The sequence below is a fragment of the Phalacrocorax carbo genome, chromosome 15 (assembly GCF_963921805.1).
Source record: "Phalacrocorax carbo chromosome 15, bPhaCar2.1, whole genome shotgun sequence".
NCBI classification, from domain to species: Eukaryota; Metazoa; Chordata; class Aves; order Suliformes; family Phalacrocoracidae; genus Phalacrocorax; species Phalacrocorax carbo.
In genome coordinates, this window is record NC_087527.1 from 16,438,904 (window position 1) to 16,462,866 (window position 23,963).

Genomic DNA, 23,963 nt, shown 5'->3' on the forward strand with positions numbered 1-23,963 from the left:
AGAGCACCCCCATCCCTTTGTGAGCTAAAATGATGGATTATTGAAGAGACACTGAATGACTTCACTCTCAGCCTCAGGCAGGCCAAAGGGGTCATATCTGACGCTGTTGCCAATGTTCAGTAATTGAACATTCAACCAGAACAAATAAAAACCAAACTCTTCCCCAAAATCCCACGAGTCCTTGCTACCAGCTCCCTACTTCACTCAAAGTGCTCAAATGCAAACTACTGATGGTTTGTATCTGAATTCTATGTACCTATGACTGGTTTATCATGCTAAAAATAATCGAATGATCACAATGACATAATTTAGCCTGCCTTGGAGTTAGGAGAGCTCCCAGGGACATTTCATTAACGCTTCAGTATTACCTAGCACGCACCTACACCTTGTATTAGCAAGCAAGCCTGATGTGAAGCATTTACTTGAAAATTATGTATTTCACATGATTTAATGTGATTAAGGAGAATCCTACACCTGTTGTTATACAGAACAGTAAACTGAGCCACTGCAATAGTCCCTTGCTACCATTTTAAGAAACTTTAAAGGATATTTTTCATACCAGTAAGCAGAGCTTTTTGGGGGAGTTGTTTTAACAGAGGTATTGGTTGAAGTCTTTCAAATTAATAATATGAATTTTCAATTATGAAGCCTTTCATAATAAAGTCCCAGTTTACCTTTGCTGTTGTAATCACAACCCTTAAGATCAATATGACCGTCTTCAGGTTAATTCTCAGGAGAAAACATCGCCTTGCTTGGCCTGACAACTTACTAAGCCATCAGTGAGCGCCGTAGACTGGATTTTCAAACCAACGAGGACCTGGGGGATCACGGTGGATGCCAGGTTCCCCCGACCAAAGCAGAGCTAGCAGATGGAGTGCCTGTGCTCCGCGCGCTCCTCTGCGCTACCGATAACCAAGACAACGCAACGGGAGGCGCACCCGCACTTTCTACAGTTTCTCTGAAAGTTAGTTTTGGGGAGTGCACAGACCGACTCTCTTTTTGAAAGCACTTTGCAGAGGTTCCATCATTGGCCCAAAACGGGCAAAAGCTCTAAAAGCAGCAACACAACTTGCTGTGTTTTGGAAAGATTAGTGAAAGGAAAAAAACCCAGATGTTTAGTGGCAGTCTTAAACCCACACAAAAATCAGATTCAGCTGACATTTGTAAGTTTTTAAAAGCATCCAAGAGCACTGGCTTTTCTCTCTGGCCTTATGAGAGAATAAGCAACGAGAATTTAATTAGCAAGAAAAGATAACACAAAACCAACGCGTAACTCAACAAAACAATTGAAAGCTTTTATTGTGATACCTCAAGTAGATACAATATAGTGAAACAACAAATGATGTACAGTATTGCTAGGACAAAACAGCAACACAGCCATGTCACCTGTAAAAGAAAGCGTTGTAGAGTTCAAGAAACAATGAGGCACGACTGCCATTTACGACTCATGCTTTAGCTTTAGGCCTTAACCCACTTGTAACGGTCCTTTCAAAAGAAACCCCTGAAGCGTCTGTTCCTTTTGCAGTAAGCGTTTATACTGCTGGTTGGCTTAACACGCGTCTCAGTGAAGTACAATAAACTGTCCAAAAAGTTTGACAGCTTCTTCCACTCATCGCCATTATCAAAGAATGGAGATGTCAGAAATTTGGCCTTGAGACTGTAGGTCACGACTGTTGCAACCTGCCTGCCGAGATGAGCGTGCAGAAAACCCCTACAAGCGTTACTCGGAGGGAAGCGTAAGTCCACCAAAAATGGTACACAGCATTCAGGAGCTCTTGCCCTAACTCGACCCAGCAAGAAATACGGGTGACCGGTCGGTCGTGGGTGCCATGACGACTCTTTGCCAGAACCTCTGAGGCCAGACTTCAACTCAAAGCCATTTCGTAAGCTGTATTGCCCCTCCTCTCCCATGGACTGCGAAAGAGGCGAGCGTGCAAGGCATACCGCTCGGGCTGGCCGTTATACTAGGCCTTGCTAGGGGGAAATCAAGATGGAATTATAACAAACTTCAGTTTGTCATTGTGTAGCTTACAATGAATGAGGGAAATTCATATTCTGGCCCTTTTTACCGGCAGAGAGAGTTGAGATTACTAGGCTGCTAAAAGCATGCAGCAGGAGTGGTTGGGTTGGTGTGTCAGCAATCCCTCACCAAATTCTGCAGCTTATTTCACAGCAAGTTTGCAACCTAACAGGATTTTTATAGATGGCAGCATTGCCTTTTATTAATCAAAAAGGTACTTAGCGTGACCAGCCAAAGAATAACTCCAGTGTTTGGAGACGGACTCGGTCCTGGAACACCATTGTTACAGCTGTTATTTTAGACCTAGACAGAGAATGTGTGGTCAGATCACTGAAGTCACATCAAATTATGATTATTACTTTAGGACAGGCGTGGCTTTAGAGGTTCAGAGGAAGAAAAACTTTCAATGCATGTACATTTTTGCTAGCAAATTCCTATGCATCCCAATGAACATTTCTTCTAAGCCAGCTCATAGTCAGTTCATTTGGTCCAAGAAAGAGCCAGCAAGAAACAAAGGTTCACAAAAGCTTTTTTGTTACAGTTTATAAAAAACAAAATACAAAATAAATGTTAAGACCAACAATAAAAATAACCAGTACAAGTAACAAAAGTGCTCAAGTTGGAGGGGAAGTAAACTTGCCCAGAGCAAACACATACAAACTTTAAATATAATCTTCAATATATTACAAAAATTGGTTAGAGGGAAAATGCTTTAGTAAAATTTTTTTTTCAAGTAAGTTTATGTTTCTTTCAGATGACTGCTGGAGGGTTCAGTGACCAGACTGACCTCTTCACATCAGCCAGCAGCCATTGCTATCTGGATTCCACTTTCACCAAAACCAATAACAAGAACTCTCTACATCTTTTCAAGGGGAGAAAATAATCACTGATGCTGCCAAGCAACACAGGAAGAAAATTCACATATTCCCTCAATAGAACGAGCCTCAAGAATTGTTACACGGCAGCATGAAAAAGCAGTTCTGTACTAGTTCTACTCTTTACTCCTCCTAAGCGTCCACTCTTAAAAGACCAAAAAGAATATTGCTTTGTTTGGTTCTCTTAAAAGCCATAAACGTCACATCTAGATCCTTAACTCTTTATGCCAGCAGTCTGAAGCTCTATGTGCTAAGCACTTGATGAAGTCCCAACCTTTGGCATCAAAGTTAATTAAGGTTTTGGTGAAAATGTCCAGTTTGAAATACAAGTAATGCACTGAAGAAAGAGGTTGAATTTCTAAGTAACAATCAGACTGTTACAGACAGCATTAACTTATTAACAAGAGATAGCCAAACCCCCAATTTCAGAGAGAAAAATCTTTAATACTTTACACAGTTTCTTTAATTTCAACTCTCTACCGAAAAGCAGCCATTACTTTTGTCTCCAGTCCAGTGAACTGCTTCAGCAAGTTTGTAGCCAGGAAATAAGCAAAGCCCAAAGATACACGAACTTCACCTAAGCATGTCCACAACTATCAACATTACAACTGGACTTTGAAGCCAACACAAACTTTTTGCTGATAAAAGTTTTAGTGCCTTCCTTGTTGGCAACATACATTACAACGGAGGAAATCAAAATCCCAAGAATTCCAGGTCAAAAAGACCAAGAGTCAGGCAACACCAAAGCCCATCCTCCATCGATGATGATGTTAAAAAGGAGACTTTGAAGCCTGAACGCGTAAGCCACAAAATCCAGATTGAACACGACTGTACCACCTCAGGTCTCTCGAATGAAGCCCAACAGCTGTAACTACTTCTCCAATTCCTGCATTTTTAATTCATAGGTATAGTTCACTACAACATCTTGAATGCAGTGTAGCCAGCCTGCATCACAAAGAATGCGTACGCATGGGCGAACTCCTCTCTCTTCCTCTCCACGAAAACAATGGAAAGCTGGTTTTAAAGATTTGTATTGCCCCTACCCATTGGCATAATTTTTCATGTATGACAAAACTTCTAAAGTGCAGCAGAGTTCAGGAAGCCTTATCAGAGATTCCCAAAAACGTAACAGCAGCAACAGCTCCTGTGACTAATTTTGCAGGTGCTGTATTAGAATTGTTATTGAGAGAAAGTGATTTTGTATTGCAAGGCTTCCATATTTTTCAGTTATAGTACTTATGTAGTGTTAAAGGGTTTTTTCCAAACGTTTTGTCCTCAAGCATTAAAAGCATTTGAATACAAAAAGTCTTCAGAGACTGTTTTAATTTGAAAATAAAGTTAGCAAATTTATGTAGAGCGCCTCTTTCATAGTTGCTTAGAATTTGCATACACAGACACCAACAGCTAATATTGTGCATACACTGTCCAGAAGCTTCTCTCGTTAACTCATTCCATTTAAGAAATAGCGTGAGAGCAAAAGAGAAGGTGAGATACATATAAATTTTTATTATAAAAAGGTACTTGGGGATGATTTAGCCAGCAAACCAAGAGACCCTTTCCCCACCCCCAAGTTTTAAAAACTCTCAATATTTTTTTATTAAAAACTGAGTCAAACTTCCCTTTCCTCTTATTACCCCTCTTTCTCCTACAGGTACTATATTAATTTTCATGCCATAGGCTCTGGCCATTTCTCACAAAAATAAATATTTTGTTCAAATGTAGCAGAAGCAGAATATTTCAACAGATTTCCTGGATATCAACCTCTTTGTCCAGTGCATTAGGACTATACAGTTACATGGAACCAGCCATAAAACTTTACCGATGCACAAGTCCCTGTTACTGGCAAAGGTACAGTACCAAAGCTTTTTTTTTTTTAATACACCGACTAATTTTTTTTTCCAAAATAGAAGATGCATATATTTTTCTGCCTTTTTAATCTTGCAAGCTATAGTTTTATAAAAATTTCTTATCCAGCAAACTCCTTAGGGAATATGTTGGTCTTAGGATGAACATCTTCTATAGCATCATTGATTTAAAATCCTTCTAAGGTATTTCATTAAGATACCAAACCTCTAGCGTAACTTTTCCTAACAACTCGAGACCTGCTAACTTCAGTCAGTGCAATTGGAATATTTTTTAAAGTGAGCACTGTACCTTTAACCAATTCACCTACAAGATGTGTATAGGTTGCGGTACACTCAAATTTAAAAAAGAAATTAATAACTACAATACTGCATCCTCTTCACTGCCAAACACATCAGAAATTGCTACATATAAAAAAAGCACCCCATCCCATACATTCTTTCAGACTGCTCGGATATAGAACTTCTACAGGACTGGAGTGTAGGTGTTTAGGCAAGAAGCATGCACAGCAGAAGGTAGCATTAAAGGCATAGGTCAGAGACAGATGCTAACCAGTAAAATCCGTTTTCAATTAGTGAACTGTTTCTCTAGTTTGAGAGAGTTTAGAAAAAGGTCATCCAAAATGTTCCAAAACAACTGTTCACACAATAATACACGTACAAAAAGAGGGAACTTACACAAGGAGAAAAGGCAAACATGGCCTGAAATAGCCACTTACACTACACTACTCATTTGTGAGGTTTCAGAGTTCAGTGATATTCTCAGGGCCACTCTAGCCAAGCTCTTCCTTTACTTTGCATTAGTCTTTGTAAAGCATGTTCCACAGAATATTGTCCAAACAGAAGGAAAAAAAGCTTATGATTCACTCCCAGCCATTGTCTTTTATCATGTGGGCAAGTTCAATGATAAATTTTCCTTCCTTGTATTTCTGACTGCTCTCAAAAGCATGTTCCTGTAAAGAAACAAAATCAAGACACTGGCTTAAGCATGGGAAATTAAGTGTTTTAAACCATTAAAAATACAAACCAGGAGACACTCCAGTTAACATCCCGTATCGGTTACGCTGAATCAAGGGCGGAGGCAAGAAAGAGAGGGTGAAGAGGGTTGAGAAGGAAATAGGAGTAAACTTCCCATAAGCAGAATCAGCAGATCCACTGCACAGCAGATCTTGCTTTAGAACTTTCCATGTTCTCTCACTGCTTAAGGAATTTTAACACTTTTTTTAAAGTAAGTGAAGGTTAGGAAATGGCATGTACCTGTGTTCACTTTCCTTATTCCCAGAAGCAATGAAAAAAGGCAATGGGGAACCTTTTCAAAGGCTCTCCTCTATATTCACCGTCAGAGGGAATGCATTAGGACAACTTCTTTCTACAAGATCTGAAGCTATACTGCATCAAGGGAGATCTGACATGCAACACTCGGAAACGTTTTCAAAACGTCAGACTTGCAACAGAGCTGGAAGTGTTACAGGTAACTGTGCAAGCGCACAGGTAACTTTTCAAACAACAGAATCAAGCTCACATTAGTTGTAAGCAGTGTAAACATGCTCAGTACCATTTATCTAAGTAATATTTTTGCTATATGAACCAACTTCTGCAACCCAAGAAATTAAAGACCTCAAAGGACAATTTCTTCCATCCAGTTTAGTGCACGCGTCTGGTGGTAACCTTGCGAAAAGATATTAGATAGCTGCAATAGCTCATGCTTGTTTCACAGTCCAGAATAGAGAATACCTACTGCAACATTCAGCAAAGCTACATTACAGACCGAGGTATGCAAAAGCACTAAAGCTAACTCAGCTAAACTGTCAGCTTCGGTGCTACTCAGTGGCCTACTCAAATATCTGTGCTTCAACATATAAACATTTATTGAAGACTTAAGTATATTACTCACGTATTTCCATCCAAGAGTGGTTTTACAGTTTTCACAATAGATATCTGCTACAGCATGTAAACCTGTCAGAAGAACTCGCTCCTCTGCGGGACCACAGCCCACATTTACCCTGAAAAAAAAAATAAGGAGAAATTACATTAACTGCACCAGAGTGTTCCTTTTCCTACCCATTACCCACCTTTTCTCCAGAGAACAAAAATCTAGTTAACCACCCCAAAGCACCTGACTTATTCAATGCTGTAAAAATAACTTCCTCCATTACACTGGGCTGAAAGGACAGGAAGGAAAAAAAAAAAAGGGTTTTCGTTTTGTTTTTCAAGTGGCTAGTCTAAACAGCAAACTGTTGGTGATGCCCACTTACTCCCATCAAAGACAGGCTAAACAGATAAACTTTCAGAGAACAGAACACTAAGCAGTAACGGGACACCTCTACAGTTCCAGGCTTTTCTTCAAAAACAAATTCAAGACCTCTATAATGGAAGTCTGTAGCAGTTAATCAGCACCAACAGCTGAATTTAGAACCAGCTCCAAAATAGCAGCAAGGAAAAAGCCTCATAAATACTTCTTCGCTACAGATCAGCAGACTAAGCCGTGATGAACAAACAGCAACAGAAAAACAAAACATCCCGTAAGTGCTGCATCAAGCTAGCTTCTTCATGAATAAGAGTCTAGGCAGAGAACTGTAAAACAAAGTTTTTAGACAGTGTTATACAAGAGCAAAATTTTGCCATTTTTGCTGTTGTATTACCAGATTCTTACTACTACAATTATACCAGAAGTCCCAAGCCACCACTGAATGACTACACCTAAAAAGAATTTCAAAGATCTGCAATCAAATCCTTTGCAGTTATAGTTCCATTACCCTAGTCTAAAATAGACTAACACACTTAACTGCGTTTCTTTTTTCCAAAATGCTGCAACACAATAGACTGCTGAAAAATAAAGACAAAAATGCAATCCTGCATGTAAGAAACTTAAAATACATCCACTAGTAGATTCAAAGAGCCTTATATCTTGGGTAGGACGTGCCTAAAATTGCAAATATTGGGCTTGATAAGATCACAGAGACCTTTTGCCTCTAGCACATTTGCAATATTCAAGGTCATTTAAGATGTACCAAGCTTACTGGAACATTAACCTGTAAATGCTTCTAACTATCACACTGGAAAATTCTTCCTTAGACTACAGCAGAGTTGTCTAAAGCAAATTTACAGTCACATAATACATTTTCCTTTCTGGACTATCTCAGAATGGCAACTCTTACTCAAGACAGGTACCATTACATACGCAAAAGGAATTTCACATTAACACCCCCCCTAAACTTTCAGCTAATAGCTAAATTACTTAAAATATAAGATAAACTAATATGTGCATAGGGATACTTAAAAATCAGGTCAGTAGTTCCATAATAACTGTTGCTGGTGAGTAAAGCCAATGTTAAAAAGAACATGGCAAAGAGCAGCTACACCAATTCCTACTTTTTTCCACTTATGAAGCATAGGGAAAAAATTCCACTCTGTAGGTAGCGTGCATAACCTTCACATACTTACACAGAATTAAAGAGGTAGGCTCGTCCCTGGCTTCCCTGGAAGGACTGCATGGGAAAAAAAAAAAAAGCACTTGTTAAAAACCAAACAAAAAGTAGTTCCAGAAGGGTGTGTTAATAAACATATAAATACAGTACAGATACAAACTATTTCAAATTAATTAACTTAAAAGTTCATACCAATTCCTTATAGGAAAGCCTGGTCAGCAAAGTTTTCACCCACAATAGATTTTTTTTGTTGTTAAGTATTATTGTTCAAAATAAGACATCCGTAACGCAAACAGAACATACTTTTTCCTGCCCCTCTGCAAGATATCAATTCCCCTTTTCCTAGACATCCTTCATGCTAACAAAAATCTGCTTTTAACTCAAAGGGAATTACTTCCATCTCCCCTATCGTCTCCCACTGCACCCAACAGATGATTTATTTCAATTTCATTGCATCATTTGACGTAAGACCAGCAAAATTCTGGACCAATCATAAAACCAGCATACTGTATTCAGGAAATGCATGCGATCAGTTTATAAGCTTGGCTTTATTTTAATAAATCACCTGTTATCAACAAATGCCTAAGCAGAGCCATATGCTTCAAATCTCTCACGTTCCTGACAGATTACAGACAAAAGATGACTGTTAGGCTTTCTTGGCTGGATCTAAATTAATATTTTAGTTCAGAGCAGTAGCACAGTTTTGAAGTTAAACCCCTCATCAGTCACGGTTACTGGGCGTTGGTTTGGCTTGCAGAGCAGTTTCGCTGCCTGCGAACTACATCTTTGTTCCTCTGCACCGAACTAAACCAGAAGCTCTTCTACTGCGCGCTCTACAAATGCTAGCGAAGGTGTAAGTCCTGAACCCATGATCACACAGCCCTGAGCTACAAACATCCTGGCAAAACTTGCGAGCAGACCAGATCCAGCCCTACGTAAAACATTCAAAATGTACGCAAGACACATCACTGCTTTCAGCTGTTGATTTGTTCCTTCTGTATTGAATTACTTGATAATTTAGACACAGCCATTATTTCCCATTCAAACAGCATCACACTGAAATGGAGTTTTTATTTTCTCTTCCATACTGAATTCCATTTAAAAAAAAAAAAAAGAAATCCCTAAATTGTCTTCATTTCTTTTTTTCCAGAATTTTTCTTCCCTAACCTACTTTCACAGAAAATTGACAATTTTACCCATGCTGAGGAGGAAGTACAATTGTTTAAGAATCCTTGCGGTTCTAGTATCGAAGATCAAAGCCCAACCTTTCTGAAACCTACATTAGATCAACATGGAATGTTTTTGGAAGGAAAAATCTCACCTTGCATAATTTTGAACGGTTTTAGTAACATTAGGCATGGAATCATAGGCAGAAGGTCCTTTCTGCAATGGATTCTTCTTCTGACATGTATTTAGTTATATAAGTCACTCTACACCAAAATAGGTATTTTGCCAATCTAATGATTAGCAACACACCACCAGTAACTGTTGTGTCTTAACTACTTATTCGGAAGAGTTTGCAAAAAAAGATGTAAAAGGGAAATTTATATAAATGATCACTTTTTGATCAATATTAACCAGATTGTGTACTGCAACAAAGATTGTTAAAAGAAATCCATGGCTCTGGACTACTGTAAGCAGCAATGGTAGCAGTGTAGTTACATACAGCCCTTCGCCACTCAAAAGCCCACCTTAAGATGACACGTTCTACTTAACCATTTATAGCATTAATATTTTAGTATTATTTTAGCAACCATTTAAGAGAGTCATTAAATGGAGATTTTTGGGCACAGAACATATTTCTTCACCTCTAGCAAAGACAAAAGAAAAGGTACTCTCTCCGTTACCCTGAACTACAAGTCTTATTTTTCACAAGGTGAGGAAAAATGATAAGCTATGCAGTACAGTGAAAGCTAAAACTGCAGGTAGGACTGACCCTGAAAGGAGAGACTCAGTTGAGTACAGAGTCTGAACAGCTCTGCCAGAAAGTAATCCTCACACCTAGACTGCTAAAACAAACAAAAAACCCATCACTAGTCTGGTTCTCCTGAGATACTTAAAAACGCATCACAGAACTGGCAGAATGGTACAAAACCTAGAGTCTGTCGGTTCTCTCTAAATCAGAGCCAGTGTCTCACAATCAGCAATGAGGCAGAGAATGCTTACTGCAGATGAAGACAAGAACTATTCATGTAGATATGCTCAAAAACTGCCCATTAGCATATGAGTAACTAGCCCGAGTCAACTACACATGGATTTACAGACAACTACAGTTGTGCAACCCCAAAACTTAAGAAAAAGCATAGGAAACACTTTAAAAGTCCTCTTATTCATTAAGATGCAAGCTTAAAGTAGAACTTCCTTGTTCCATGTACCCAAAATTAAGCAAGAGAAATTTCAATGCCATGACTGTCCTTGTTTTTGGTTAAGCTACTGTAAAAATTCTTACATTAGAAAAGTTGCAGCCACTTCTCCTTGCTTTAAAAACCGTTGTGAATTAGAATTCACAAATCTCTTCAAACTGCACCAAGAAACACTCTCTCCTGCTAAATTAATCATGTGCTAGTTTCTCTATTTACATGTAATTACGCGTGCCAATGGCATACAAATTAATGGGGTGGGGTATTTTTGGTCTGGTCCTACACAATCACTTTTAAAACTACTTACAAGCCATACTTGAAGTTCCCCAGCTAGCTGGGAAAGGAAAAGACTCCAGAACAATTCAACAGTCAGGAGACCTTTTGAACTACTTTATGCAATTACTTCTGCCAAGTTTATGTTTAGTCTTGACTTAATATCACCTAATAAAAGCTCTCATTTGACCCTGCATTTCTCAAAATTAGGCAGAGGGCAGCAACAGGGTGCCAGGAATAGCAGAAAAAGAGGCCCTTCCCCTGTCTTGTTTCATAAGCTGAAAAAAATTCTATCCAAATGAAATATGAACAGCAGGTTGGAAAATACTACTTTAGTTGTTCTTTTTTCCTGATTTGTTTTTAAAGGTGACTTTTGTTTTCTTGCAGCCTTAGCTTTGTTGCCCTATGCTGTAATCTCCTTGGTTCCCACCCCCCCCAGAAGTGGCCATCTTCATTACCTTCTGATTTTTGGGATTATCAGGGTAGAGCAGAGGGAGATGCAACACAAAACAGAACCTTTTCCTGGGACAGTAACTTTAGAAGAAAATCTGTTCACAAACACCCCACTGTGGAAAGCTCCTCCATCCCGCCTTCTCTAGCTTCTTGTTAGCAGAGTTTGGCCAATTCATCTTTCTCACCTACACACATGTTTGGAGGCTAAATATTATATTTACATGCCACAGAACAATTGTTTCTTTGCCCAGCCAGGAAGAGCGAGTTCCTCCATGTTTACATCACTCGGATAACTTGGCAGCAACCCGGGACAACTTGTGTTACTGTGTTCTGGAATACAGAACCTGGGTCTAGGCAACTCAGATTTTCCTTTAAAACCAGTGTCAACCCACAACATCATGTCATTGAGCATTTAACGGACTGCAGTCCATCCATGTGGAACTCTTATACACTAACTGAAGTAAAAGCACCGTAAAGATATCAATTTTTAAATTGCCATGCCTTTTAATTTTTCTTACGAATTTCTTAACTTGTCAGAACTTGGCAGTCATAGTTTCTTATTCAGGTGAATAGCTGAGATTTTTTCCCCCCAGAAACCTGCACTCAGATGGCACAAAAAGGTATACATCTGTCACATATGCGTTCTCTTGACCATGGGAATGTTTATTTACACATAGTATTCACCTACTAACAGGTATAAGAAAGATTTATTATCAGAGCTCTACTTCCTGGTGTATCCTGTTGCTAGAAACGAGAAGATGACAACTCATTTTGGCACTTGAACTCCTTGCTAAGCTTGTAACTTGTCTATAAACAGAGCATTTTGCATAACCAGAAAAAAAATTAATACTGAACAAACATTTGTTTTTACCAGCACTAGGTTTCTCACACTCTGCACTGTATGATTCAGTTATACCGATATGAATTTTAAGAGACTGACAGACTAAACGCCTCGTGCGTCAACTCCTCAAAGGGAATGAAAGAGAATATTTTGAACGGCAGTGTCAAGGACCAACAGGCACAACTGTTCAAACCAGTCTCCAGAGTGCTCTTCTGAAGAACAAACACCACCTATGCAAACGCAAACTTTCGCTTTGCAAGACTTGTTCAGCCCTTCCAAGACTGCTAGCACGATACATACATCACAGCTAAACCAGAACATTCTATTAAAACTGAGCCTTAAGTATGTGGTTCTACCCAGTAGAGAGGAGTTAGAAGATAGCGGCAAGTGTGACCAACTGTCATCAATGACTCACATCAACCAGGATTTACTTAGAAGCTGGGCAACTTCTCAGTTCAACTAATATTTGCGGTTAAAACAAACTTGCTTTAAGCCTGCTTTTTCATGGCCGTCAATTCATAATACTGCATTGATTTATGAGCTAATTTTCCCTAGAAAACCCACATCTTTGACTATCTGTCCATTCCTACAGGAAGATCTACAAGATCCATAACTACTACTTGTTTCAGCACAGTCGAAAGGACCTGGAATGGCTGATAGTGTAAGCAAAACCGTTTAACTGTGCCTAAGAACTATACTAACGTCAAATGCAACAATAGTTTGGTTTTACGATCTTTCAAGTCACGACAAACCTCTCTCATCAATACATTTTGTAGTAAAGAAACCTTGTGTTTCCCTCACACACTAGTACACACCTGCAGAATTAGATATATCTATGCTTCTAAGTTATTCCTGCCATTACCTCCAGCACCAGGATCAGCTGTTTTACCCAAGAGAAAAGGAAGTATCAGTTAAGCAGAACATTTATTTACTGCCCTAAGGCATACCTAAGGGTGGGGGAAGGGAAGCTACTGGAAAGCTTATGTAATTAATCATTCCCCACAGATAGGATTAGATTGTGTAGCTAGAGCTCACGCTCCACAGAAAGCATCCAGAAAAACTGCTGGCTTAGCATGTATTAAAGACATGGCAGGCATTATTATAAGCAAGTCAGAATGGCATTAACATTATCTTCCCTAAGGACAGCTTGCAAGGCACTCGTAACACAGAAAAATAACTTTAAAGAATGGAAATTAAAGAAGTCCATAGGGGGTTTTTTGTTTAATTTTCTTCTGTTTCCTTTCACCTGCTAAAGTTCACTTTACAAGCTAAGATAGATCAACCTGAATTAGTATTCTGAAGAAATACGCAATTTGAAGAAATATTACTCAGTAATTCAGAAGACAGTATTCTTAGGGGCAGCATTCTTAAGGTAAACCAGAAACACGTAAGTGCTCTGATGTCTGAAATTATCTCCTCAGAATGATGCATCAGAGACTGTAAGGATATCCTGTCACTTCAAGAATTGCAAAATAAATTCAGAAAATTGAACTCAACATAAGCTACAGACAAAAAAATAATTATTGGGGGGGAAAAAAAAAATATTTGCTTTATTTGATATTTCTCTCAGACCCAACTCCTCAATACTGCAGACACCTAGAGATAACGCTGCTCAGCTCCTGACTAGGCCAGTTCTAGATGACACGACTACCATGACAAGTATTAAAAAAAATTTGAAAGTATATTTTCATTCAATTATTTACTGATTTTAATAAAGCAAGTTATAAAGTTCAATATGTAGAGAATCACCTTAAAAAATTCCACTCCAAAAACTGGATGTCTGCAGAGGTGGCAAATGGCATTTCCCAAAGTGACGACTTTGTCAGGCAGGACAAGTTATCTTGAGTTATACAGCATCTTGAATGTATTTCAGAAATAATTAGTCAAAACTCCTGTAGAGTAGAAGACTTTCCCTGCACACTTTCCAGCTCCTTTAAGCCTTCTATTCTTGGATGTTTTCCAAAGATCGCTTCTCTTCCAAAAACTAGATCCTTCCCCCAAGAAGGAAAAAAAAAAACACCAACCCAGAACCCCAAAAACTAGAAGCCTCCTAGAGGAAAAAAATTATCACCAAAATATTTATGAAATTAGGCCCATTCTCAACTTTTTCAGCAGGGAACAAAAATGCCCTTTAAGCATACAACAGGCCCAACTAGCTTTCCAAGTACTCCTTATAAGCAAAGGGTGATTACTAAGTCAAATCAAGCTAAGAGCAGCACATTTACTTAAAGACAATAAACCCTTAAAAATATTCCTCTTGAACTCATCAGTTAAACAGTGGAGGACAAAACCAGATTGCTAAGCAAGGTTAGAAATGGTTTGGCATCTATTTAAGCTGGAAACTTTTCCTTCTCATCAATAATATAACAGCAGACACACTGAACGTCTTGAAGAACTAAATTTAACCACCAACATTGTTCTTTTACCCATAAAGCGCAAGGATTTCCCAGGGGAGTCAGTGACAGTTAGGTATATATACCTTCATGCAGAACTTGTTCATGAAAATATTGACACAGCTAGTCTTGTCTGTGACTTCACGACTTTTTCCCACTCTGGTCAGATGTGCTTTGCAGTGAATGACACAGAAGAAAGTGGCAGTATTTATACAGGCATCTATACAAAGTAATCTCTACCTGCTTCCATCCCCAGCATTAAGACACGTTGTAAGATGATTCAACAGTCTTTTAAGCAGGTCAGCCTTGAGTAGCAAAGCATTATCCTTTGCAATATATCCACCAGGCTCTGAGATGTCTATTAGGTATTTCTATTTCTTCATATTTTGTTGGACCTTGGCTGAATTTCTAAACAATTCCTGGGACATAGCGGATACAAGCCATTCCCAAGCGCTTTGGAACTTACGCTCTTCCAGCAACATTTACCTCCTATAAAATTAACTACTGCTAATGATCTCTGCACATCAGAAGAAAGCTCTTTCAGTTAGGGCTTTCACAAAACTCATTTTAGAGTCGCTTTCAGAGCGGTGTACATACAACATTTTGTACAGGCCACACAAGTGGCAACCTCCCCTGGGCTTCAGAGAGTCTTGTGGAAGTTTTCCTTCAAAACTTAATTATGTCATATTTTAAAAAATTGTTGGGATTTAAAAAATTATTATCGTCAACATGTACTGTTTGGTCGCTTTGTATGTGCTATTTGAACATTTTAAATCCAACAAGTGCCTTCTATGGCATCAGTTTTTTTGCTTTGTTCTTTGTGGTTGCTTGCTGATAGAGGTTACTTCTCTTCTGTGCTGTAGTCATAGTAGAATATGATTCCAAAAAATATCCATTTGATTCTTTAAAGAAATAAAAGGAGCCCCAGGTTCTTCCCGTCCTCTGAACACCCCCCAGTGTAGTGAAGACTACTTCTAACAGTATGTTTTTAAACACCATTTACCATTTACTTTCAAGTCTTTGCCAAAGAAGCAGAAGATCCATCACTTGCAGACTTGTTTACGCTGCAGGTCAGTACATCTAAGACCTACCTAACACCACTTCAAAATTACACTTATTTGAATTAGAAGTCATCTACACTTTGTTAGTTCTCCTATTATGTATCCTTCGCATCAGCGTGTTCCCCAAGATGATGGAGTTATAAATTATTATGGCAACTGCTCATACACAGGTTCAGCTGTCCAGACTAATGTTTGTCAACATCTCCCCTGCTGATGACCTCAGCAGTAGTTTGGGACTCCTATTTGCAACCAACATTCTTCCCATTCCTCCCCTTTCCCCAAGCTCCTCCCTAGACACAGAAATCACAAGGTTATAGAGTGAAAATATCTAGAAACATATGCTCTAATCACTAACATCCAAGCTGATTTCAACACTAGGCAATACATTGAGTCCTTTCATAGTTGCAGAGAAAACAAACTGCAGATACCAATGAACTCGCTTGTGCAGGTAGCACATTTTTGTACTGTCTTAGTCTGCATTCCTATTTCTAAGCCATTGCCAAGACGCTTGGCTGCCAATGTGCAAGGGCACAAGAGGAAAAAGGGGGGAAAAAAAAAAGGCTTCATGATTAACTCTAAGGCAAGAAAGAGATCCTGGCTGCTCAAACAGAACAGAAGTAAAATGAAAAGGTGATTCATGTACGCTGCCATCCTCATCAGACACCTGGCACCAAGAGTTCTCAAAAGCAGAACAACTGCAAATCTGCTTTGAAGGCTGGTATTCTGAGAACCAGAATCAAAGGGATGATTGACAGAAATATGCAGGACTCTGCTTTTCCATGACAGACCAACATTTAAGAAAAACACCACTCATTTCATAGGATAGTTTATCTTTTCATCTTGAAGTTGAAAACATAGCATCAGTATAACAAATGCCTACACCTCAAAGCACATTAGAAGCTAGTTGTAGCTGCTTTACATGAAGAGTGCACTGGGTATTTTGGCTCTTTTTCCCCGACCACGCAGAAGAAGGAAACAACCACCACCACGCACCCAGGAAACACAGGGTGGGGCAGGCAGGACACCCAAAGGAAGCAGCTGCAGCTAGGTATCAAGTATTGGTTGCCTTCATCTGCTGAAGAGTTCTGGAGTGAGATTGAACAGTAAGCCTTTGGGAAAAAGTGAGACAATCCGTAACCAAAAGTTGTATTTAGTAAGCGTTACGCAGAGCTTTAGCTTTTAACGAGGCCCTCAAAGTAAGGTGGGGCTGAAATCAGGTTGAGCAGCCCACATCTCTGCTCCATCAATAAACCCAAAACTGCACAGGAACTGCACGGTTCTTAGTTAACTTTGGACTGTATAGAATCAACCTGCTACACTTCAGCTTCTTCTAAGCAATTTTGCTGAGGCTGCGTAGTTATAGTAACTAGGATTCTAGAAGTTGTTAGAATTAATAAAATCTCATTAACCAAAGTTCATTGCACATAATGTGCCTCAATGAAAGCAGTTTAAAAGAACTTCAGAAAACAGAATCATGTGAAAAAACAGTTCTGAAGTACACTCATCTGTTAGTCCCTCTGCAGTTCTAAGTTATACCTACACATGTCATCCAGGATATTTCTTCAGTTTACTTTCCAGGTTAACCTGTGTTTTCATTTAAAACAAATCAGATCTTTTTCCTCCCACCACTCCCCAGGACAGCAGCACTTATTTTTAATGACCCAAGGGTATCTAACTATTGCTTCTCCAACATCAGAATGTATACAAGTTAAGCTTGAAGAAGGGTGGGTATTTTTTAAACTTATGTTCCAAATAAGAGGACATACATTTAAATGTATTTCTCATTATCACACAAATTTAGACAATAAAATACTGTCAAGAAATCTGAAGTTGACAGAATATGCATCAGCTGACAATTACGCATATGGTCAACCTGCAAGTACAGAAACTTTTGTAAGGTGCCTTCACTGAAAATCACAGAAGCCAGAAGTAAAGCAGAATCCATATCTAGATACAACTTAGAAGTATTTGTATTTACTAGACAGATATTTTTAGAGAGTTCTCCATGTTCTTCAAATTGAAAATTTGATTTGTAATGTTTGAAATTATTTATGAAGCTATAATATGTACATTACTGAATATCATCTCCTTAAGGCCATGTTCAAAATATTCTGCCCACCAAACGCCCCAGAGCTCGGGGAACAACTGGCTCATGTGGCAACTGTGGTAGTTTAGTCAACACACACACACAAAAAAAAAAAATCTAAGTCCACTAAAAGAAGAACTTCCTATTAAATATGTGTGCCTGGATTGCATTTTCTCGATGCATTTCTACATCTCTCAAGAGACACAGCTAGCGAAGTTTCATTCTTCCTGTAGGCATCTACAACCTGAAGTTCAGGCAAAATGTAAACCCTCCCATTAGTTTTTGGCCCAGAACATGCAGTGAATAATGAAGCTGTGATTGTTCGTAGTTCAGGATCCACAATCCAGTGTTGCCAAAAGGACTCCTTACGCTCAAATTCTGGAATCAACAGGGAAACAAATAAAATTCACATGGATTCACATTACTATTTGGATATTTCCTCTTGTTTTTGCTGACCTTAAAACAAAATAAGATCAATCACTATGAAGAAAATAAGGAACTTTGTTGAGCTTAATACAAGTAAAATGAGTCCTCCCTCTTAATTTCTTCACATAATTTTATGTACGTAGCTGGCTCGATGTTTCACATTTCATGTGTCATATTTGCAATTCCAGGCCTCAATACATGTACTAAGTTGACAGAAAGAATTGCTTAGGGAAGAGAGTAAAGGCAGAGCAGAAGTAAGCCAGCAGTAAGTTAGCAATGCCAAGAACTGTCACCAATTTTACTATTTGAGTCAAAAAGTTGTCTTGAGATCTAAACAAAGATTGAAAAGAAAAATTGTACGGGGAAACCCCATTATTTCCTGATAACCCTCTAAGGGATAAGCAAGCAGGTACACTTTCTCACCCAAAGAAAACCTCAGTTCAGAAGCAGCAGCATTCTCAACCCCCCCATCTCTCCAGCACTCACAAGCAGCATTGCCTTAGTGCTGCTGAACACACAAACAGGCAGAAGCAACAGATGAAGTTAGTTATCCAGGGTTTGCCACTAAAAATTTTATTTGACAAAATAGTTATATAGAAAGCAATTTGTATTAAGAGGTTTGAAAAGCAGCTGAAGTGTTTTCTCCAGGACACCATTAAGAACAAAGCTATCAGAAGCTAATTTGAAACAAAGAATGAGCCAGTGTATCAAGTATTTATGCCAAACTTCCAAGTTTTCCTACATATTTCATACATCACAAATCTTGGTTTCTTCCAGCAGCAGGCAAGAAGGACAGGCCTAGCCTGTTTCAAGGATCTAAGCTATTTTGAATATCTCTGGCTCATCATATTCCTTAGGAAATGGTATACAGCAGAAGTAAATGTGTTTACAGATTCCATAACAACAGTGGAACATTCTGGAAACAGCCAGTTTTGTGACCTTCAGCCAACTAGAGTAAAAAATAATCTTTATCTGGAATAACCATAGCCAGAATAATTTCCCTACCCAGGGATCCATGCTTTGTTCTGACAGTTATCTTTAGCAGACTTTTCAGGTATGACAGCTCACAAATAGTTCCTACCTGACAGTACGCAGAGGTTGTTAATACGGGGAATATATTAGATCAGTCTTTATGCCACATTCAGAAGTTTCCAGAATATTTCCAGTGCTCAGTACACAACACATATGACCCAAGAGTGAACCCAGGGAAGATACTTTGCAGTAGGCAAAAATTTGCATCCCTTAGCAGTGATACAGTGATAACCATTCTGGTTAAGAAATAATTCATGAGGTCTCCAAACAAACCACTTGCCTTGGAGATCAATTCATCATGGTTGGCTAGATGGGCTCTGCAGTGGATGCAGCTGTAGGTTCGATGACAGTTTGGCAGGTAAGCCTGGAACGTTTTTGATTTTGTCATTTTTACCATCTCTGCTGGTGGCTCCTCACTCAGCTCAGGGCTGGCACTTGAAGAATTACAACTTTGCTGAACTCGCTGACAAAAGAAACACTGGAATATGCAAGCAAAAGCCGTTGTTGTTCTGGAGTGTGTGTGGCACTTTCCACACAAATGACAGAAGAGAAACAGTCACAACCTGCAGGTGAGAAGAGCAGAACAATTAGCAGCTTACAACAAGGCCAGAATAAACTTGGTATTCAACAATTCTAGAGACAAAGCAAAGTGTTACGTATGCCTGGCTACACTGCAGGCCCCTTTTTCCTATGAAGCTGCTCAATTCAAGTTCCAGTCAACAAAGCAACAAGCAGTTCTGTTCCACTAGTGGTGTCTACCCCATCAGATTTCCAATGAAGGAAGAGATTCCAACAGTTCTCCATTAAACACAAGCACTTTCTACAACCTACCAGGCATACTCTAAAACATGCACGCAGAAAATTACAGCAAAGAGGCAGGGGTTCAGAGAAAATTAATTGTCTTTGAAGTTCCAGAGGTTAGTTCCAATATAGCAAGGGACAAGGCACCTTGGAACACACTTGCTGTGTCCAGCAATATGCATACACTAGATATTTGCACTTTGTGTTTCAGCAAACAGCTGTACTGCATCTGGGTTTAAGTCAAATAACAAGAAAGATGCTGCCACCCTAGTCAGGGATCCGTGTCTTCTCTTTCAAGCTCAGCAGAATTATGCCTTTAGGCAAAGACCTTTTTGACTAGTGTCCTGATCAAAGCCAATTAGATCCTTTCTCATTCTACCAGAATAGCTTTAATGGATGCTACCAAAATCACAGTCAGATAATAAAAGCTAAATTCTACGCAGACAATACCCAATAGCATTCTTAATCCTCAGAGTGCCTTTAAGAGGCATTATATGCATAACCAAGAAGGCCAGACCTTCCCACTATGCTGGAAAGCAAGCCTTTTTTAGAGCTTGCCTGAAAATTACAGATTATAAATATTTATAACAACATCTAGTGATCTGTCAGAGGCCATCAGTTACCACACTCTATGCGTCAAGCTAACGAGCAATCCGAACATGAACACTGCACAGTCACCCGTGTCACCAGCTATCAGGTGACTGACAGAGTAGGTCAATAGCACAAACACAGAAATGGGAGCCAATATAAAGAGTTTACAGTATCTTGATCCAGCTATTACAGCAAGCATGCAAAACACTTATCACAGTTGTAAACTGTGTGCAGGAGGGCAGTTAACCACTCTCCTAGCAGTAGGACACTCGTTATCTGCCCTATTTGTATTACTAAATTAAAGATTGTTTACAGGAAGCAGTCACTGTGCTTCAAAAGAAGTCTTGAAAAAGTAATCTGTACAGCAGGCCTAGCACAGGTGACAACCGCAGCAAGATTTAGAGGCATTTGGTTCCGGTTTTAATTTTGTTTTGCCCCCTACACCCCCCCCACCTCAAGCTTACGATAGCAGCAGAAGAAACTCAAGATCTACTGAAGGAGTTACAAAAGAAAACTTCTTACACAAAGAAGTGCAAAGGCAGAGATAAGCCACAAACAAGACATGCAGCAGAACGTATGCAATGAAAAAAAACAGAGCAACAAAGGGAACAAGCTGTCATCCAAAGCACATTCTACACAACAGAATGATTGGGCTTCTGTTAGTCACTGAAAAGAAACACTGATTTGGTAAGGGATATATATTAATATATGTTTTTAATATTAACTCAGTTAGTATGAAGAGCAGAGCTTACTTAATAGTCATTTAAACAAATATTATACACCTATTGTCCCAAGATAACTTAACTATAACTACAAAGGGAAGAATGACTACCATGTTTGGAAAGAACAGCTTGCTTTTGTAGAACATCTAGATATTAAGCTGCATTTTAGAGGTAACAGATTATAGGAGAAAAAAAGACACAAGAAATATAATCCTGGAAGTTAAATGTGGGTTCCTTTTGAATTCCCTGCTTGAACTCGTAACATTAGAAAGGTACAGACCCTGTTTAGATTCACAGAAATGGAAAAGACAACCCCAGGGTTTCCTAGTGACAGGCGCCACAAGCAAAGATGTTTTGACTTTGGATTAGACCCTATTGATCAGTAACGGAAACATGAGTTCAATGCTTGCAAAAGTTCAACAAGTTGAGCATAAAAATATTTTTCCTCAAGGCGCTCCTGGAAGCTTTTCTAATCCACGTTTCTAAAGGCAATCGGGACTCTTTCAGACTCAGTGTACCGCGTCCTTCAACTACAGAAATTAAACAATTCCAAAGCTCTTTTGACAAAACTGTGTTTGATACTGCTCTCTTCAAAAACAAGGCAAGCCTCAGTGTTAGATACACACTGTAAAAACCACCGAACTTGTTGCTTTGCGACGTTAAAGGCAAGATTCAGACCTCGGGCCATTTCTTAGCTTGCTCTAGTAATGGTGAATAAGCCCAGTCTCACTTCACCCTGACAGCAGCAGTAACAGGTTCCACGGCTGCTCGTATTTTGCAGAAAACAGCGTGAAAACCTGAGGCAACTCCTTCCTTACTCTTTGACGAAAGCACAGTCTGTGCTTCGCTCGTGCACGCAACACAAGGTTGGAGCTCGGGAATTTGGGAAAAAAAATGGCAAAATTCAGTGCAAAAGCAAGGGGACAGGTTACTGCCCGTTCGCTTCTCGGGGGCTGCTCAGACCCGTTTCTGCGACCCGTCCGCCCAGCCCAGAGCCCCCGCAGCGCCCGCCGCCGGGGGGGGGGGGGCCCGACCCCGGGACTCGAACCCGCGGGCCCCGGGACCGGAGGCCGCGCTCAGAGGCGGTGAACAGGTGCCGGTCCCGCCCCGTGACGTCACCGGGGCGGGGCGCAGGGGGGCCAATGGGGGGCGGTGCCGGCCCCGCCCCGCGCGGCTCCCGGATGTGTAAACAAACACCCCGGTAAGCGTGGCGGGGGGGCGGCGGGACGGCCCGGAGGGGACCCGCTCGGTGCGGTGCGGCCGGGCCCGGCGGGCGCTGCAGGCGGCTGCCCCCCCCCTCCGCCCACCACCGCCCGGGGGTTTCGGCGGGTGCTGCTCCGCGGGCGCGGAGAGGGACGCAGCGTGTGAGAGACCGGCCCCCCCGCAGCCCGCCGGGCCCGAGGGGAAGGGGCGACACGACACAAGCCGCGTGGGCTCCGACAGCTCCACGGAGCGGAGCTGCGATCCGACCACTCCTGCAGGAAAAAGAAAAACCCTCACAAAGTTAAAGAGTGAGGCGCAGCCGCCTCATTTTTCGCTTCACGTACCGAGAAATAACAGGAAAAAGGTTGCCAGGATGAAGTTACCGGCGGGGGCGGGCCGCGGGTCCCGGGCCGGGGAGGAGCAGCTGCTCCGCGCACGTTTAAGCCCGTTCCTCCCTCACGCCGGAGCACGCCGCCACCGCCGCCGCCTTTCCTCTGCCACTCGCGGCCGTGCGCCGCCCCGCTCCGTCCCGGGGCCCTGGCAGGGCGAGGGGGACCCCCGCCGGCCCCCGCTCCCCGGGCTCAGTCCCCCGCCCGCCCCCCCCCAATTATGTAAACGACCGCCGCCCGCCCCGTACGAGGAGGCTACATGCAGGCAGCGCTGCCGTCATTTCCAGGCGCTATAAATAGCGCCCGAGCCCTCCCTCCCGCCAGCGAAGTTGCGCCGGCGGCCACCCCCCCGCCCCGCACACGGCGAGCGGCGAGCCCCGGCCGGGGGGCGGCACGGGGCTCCCTGGGGGGCCGCCCCCAAACCCCGCCGGTACTCACCGCCGCGCCGGCTCCGCTCCGCAGCCCGGACCGCGGGCAGCAGCGCGCTCCCGGGCCTCTTTCCCTCAGCGGGAGGCGGGCGGGAGCCCCGCTTCTGGGCGGCGGCGGCGAGCCCTCACCAACAGCAGCGGGGAAGTGGGGGAGCGGCGGGGGAGCGGCTTCCCTCGCCTCGAACGTGCCTCCCGGGCGGCGGCCAGCGGTCATAGGCGGGGGCCGGGCGCGCGTCTGCCGCCCTGGGGCCCGAGGGGCGGCCGAGGCATCCTCCCGCCGCCGCCGCGATCCTCCTCCCGCCGCCGCGACCGCGCTCGCGCCGCCGCCTTTGTTTTGTTTCCCCCGGCCCGGGGGCGCTGCGGCCGTTAAACCCGCTCCCACCGCCGCCGGCAGCCAATCACGGCGCGCGCGCGCGCGCCCTCGAGCCCGCCCCGCCCCCTGGGGGCGGGGGAAAAGAGCGGCGGCGGCCGCTGCGGGGGGCGCGCGCGGGCGGGGCGGGCGGGGAGGGCGGGGGCGAGGGGGCGCGGGGCTCCGCCCCACTGGCCTGGGGGAGGAGGGGCGGGTCGCTTGGCTCCGCCTCCCCTTTGCTCCGCCCCCTTTGCTTCCCACCTTCCCCCCCCCCCCGCAGGCCGTTGCGCGCGGCGCTGGGCGCGTGGCGCTGGGCGCGTGCAGCGAGCGCCCCCCGCGCCGGCCCGTTCGCGCCTCGGGCGCGCGGCGG

The 23,963-nt window shown here is 42.1% G+C and overlaps 1 protein-coding gene across 2 annotated transcripts; it reads right to left on the reverse strand.

The window, feature by feature from the left end:
• Window positions 1-1,274: 1,274 nt before the first annotated feature.
• Window positions 1,275-23,644, reverse strand: YPEL1 (yippee like 1). 2 transcript variants are annotated; one of them, XM_064466590.1, is made up of 5 exons: window positions 23,255-23,644; window positions 19,391-19,673; window positions 8,202-8,245; window positions 6,652-6,760; window positions 1,275-5,710 (listed from the first exon to the last, which is right to left on the reverse strand). In XM_064466590.1, the coding sequence occupies exons 2-5, from the start codon at window positions 19,505-19,507 to the stop codon at window positions 5,621-5,623; spliced, it is 360 nt and encodes a 119-aa protein (XP_064322660.1). In that variant the 5' UTR covers window positions 19,508-19,673; window positions 23,255-23,644; the 3' UTR covers window positions 1,275-5,620. The 2 variants fall into 2 exon arrangements, with proteins under 2 accessions (XP_064322660.1, XP_064322661.1); XM_064466591.1 differs by lacking the exon at window positions 23,255-23,644 and adding an exon at window positions 22,772-23,016.
• Between the last annotated feature and the right edge of the window lie 319 nt (window positions 23,645-23,963).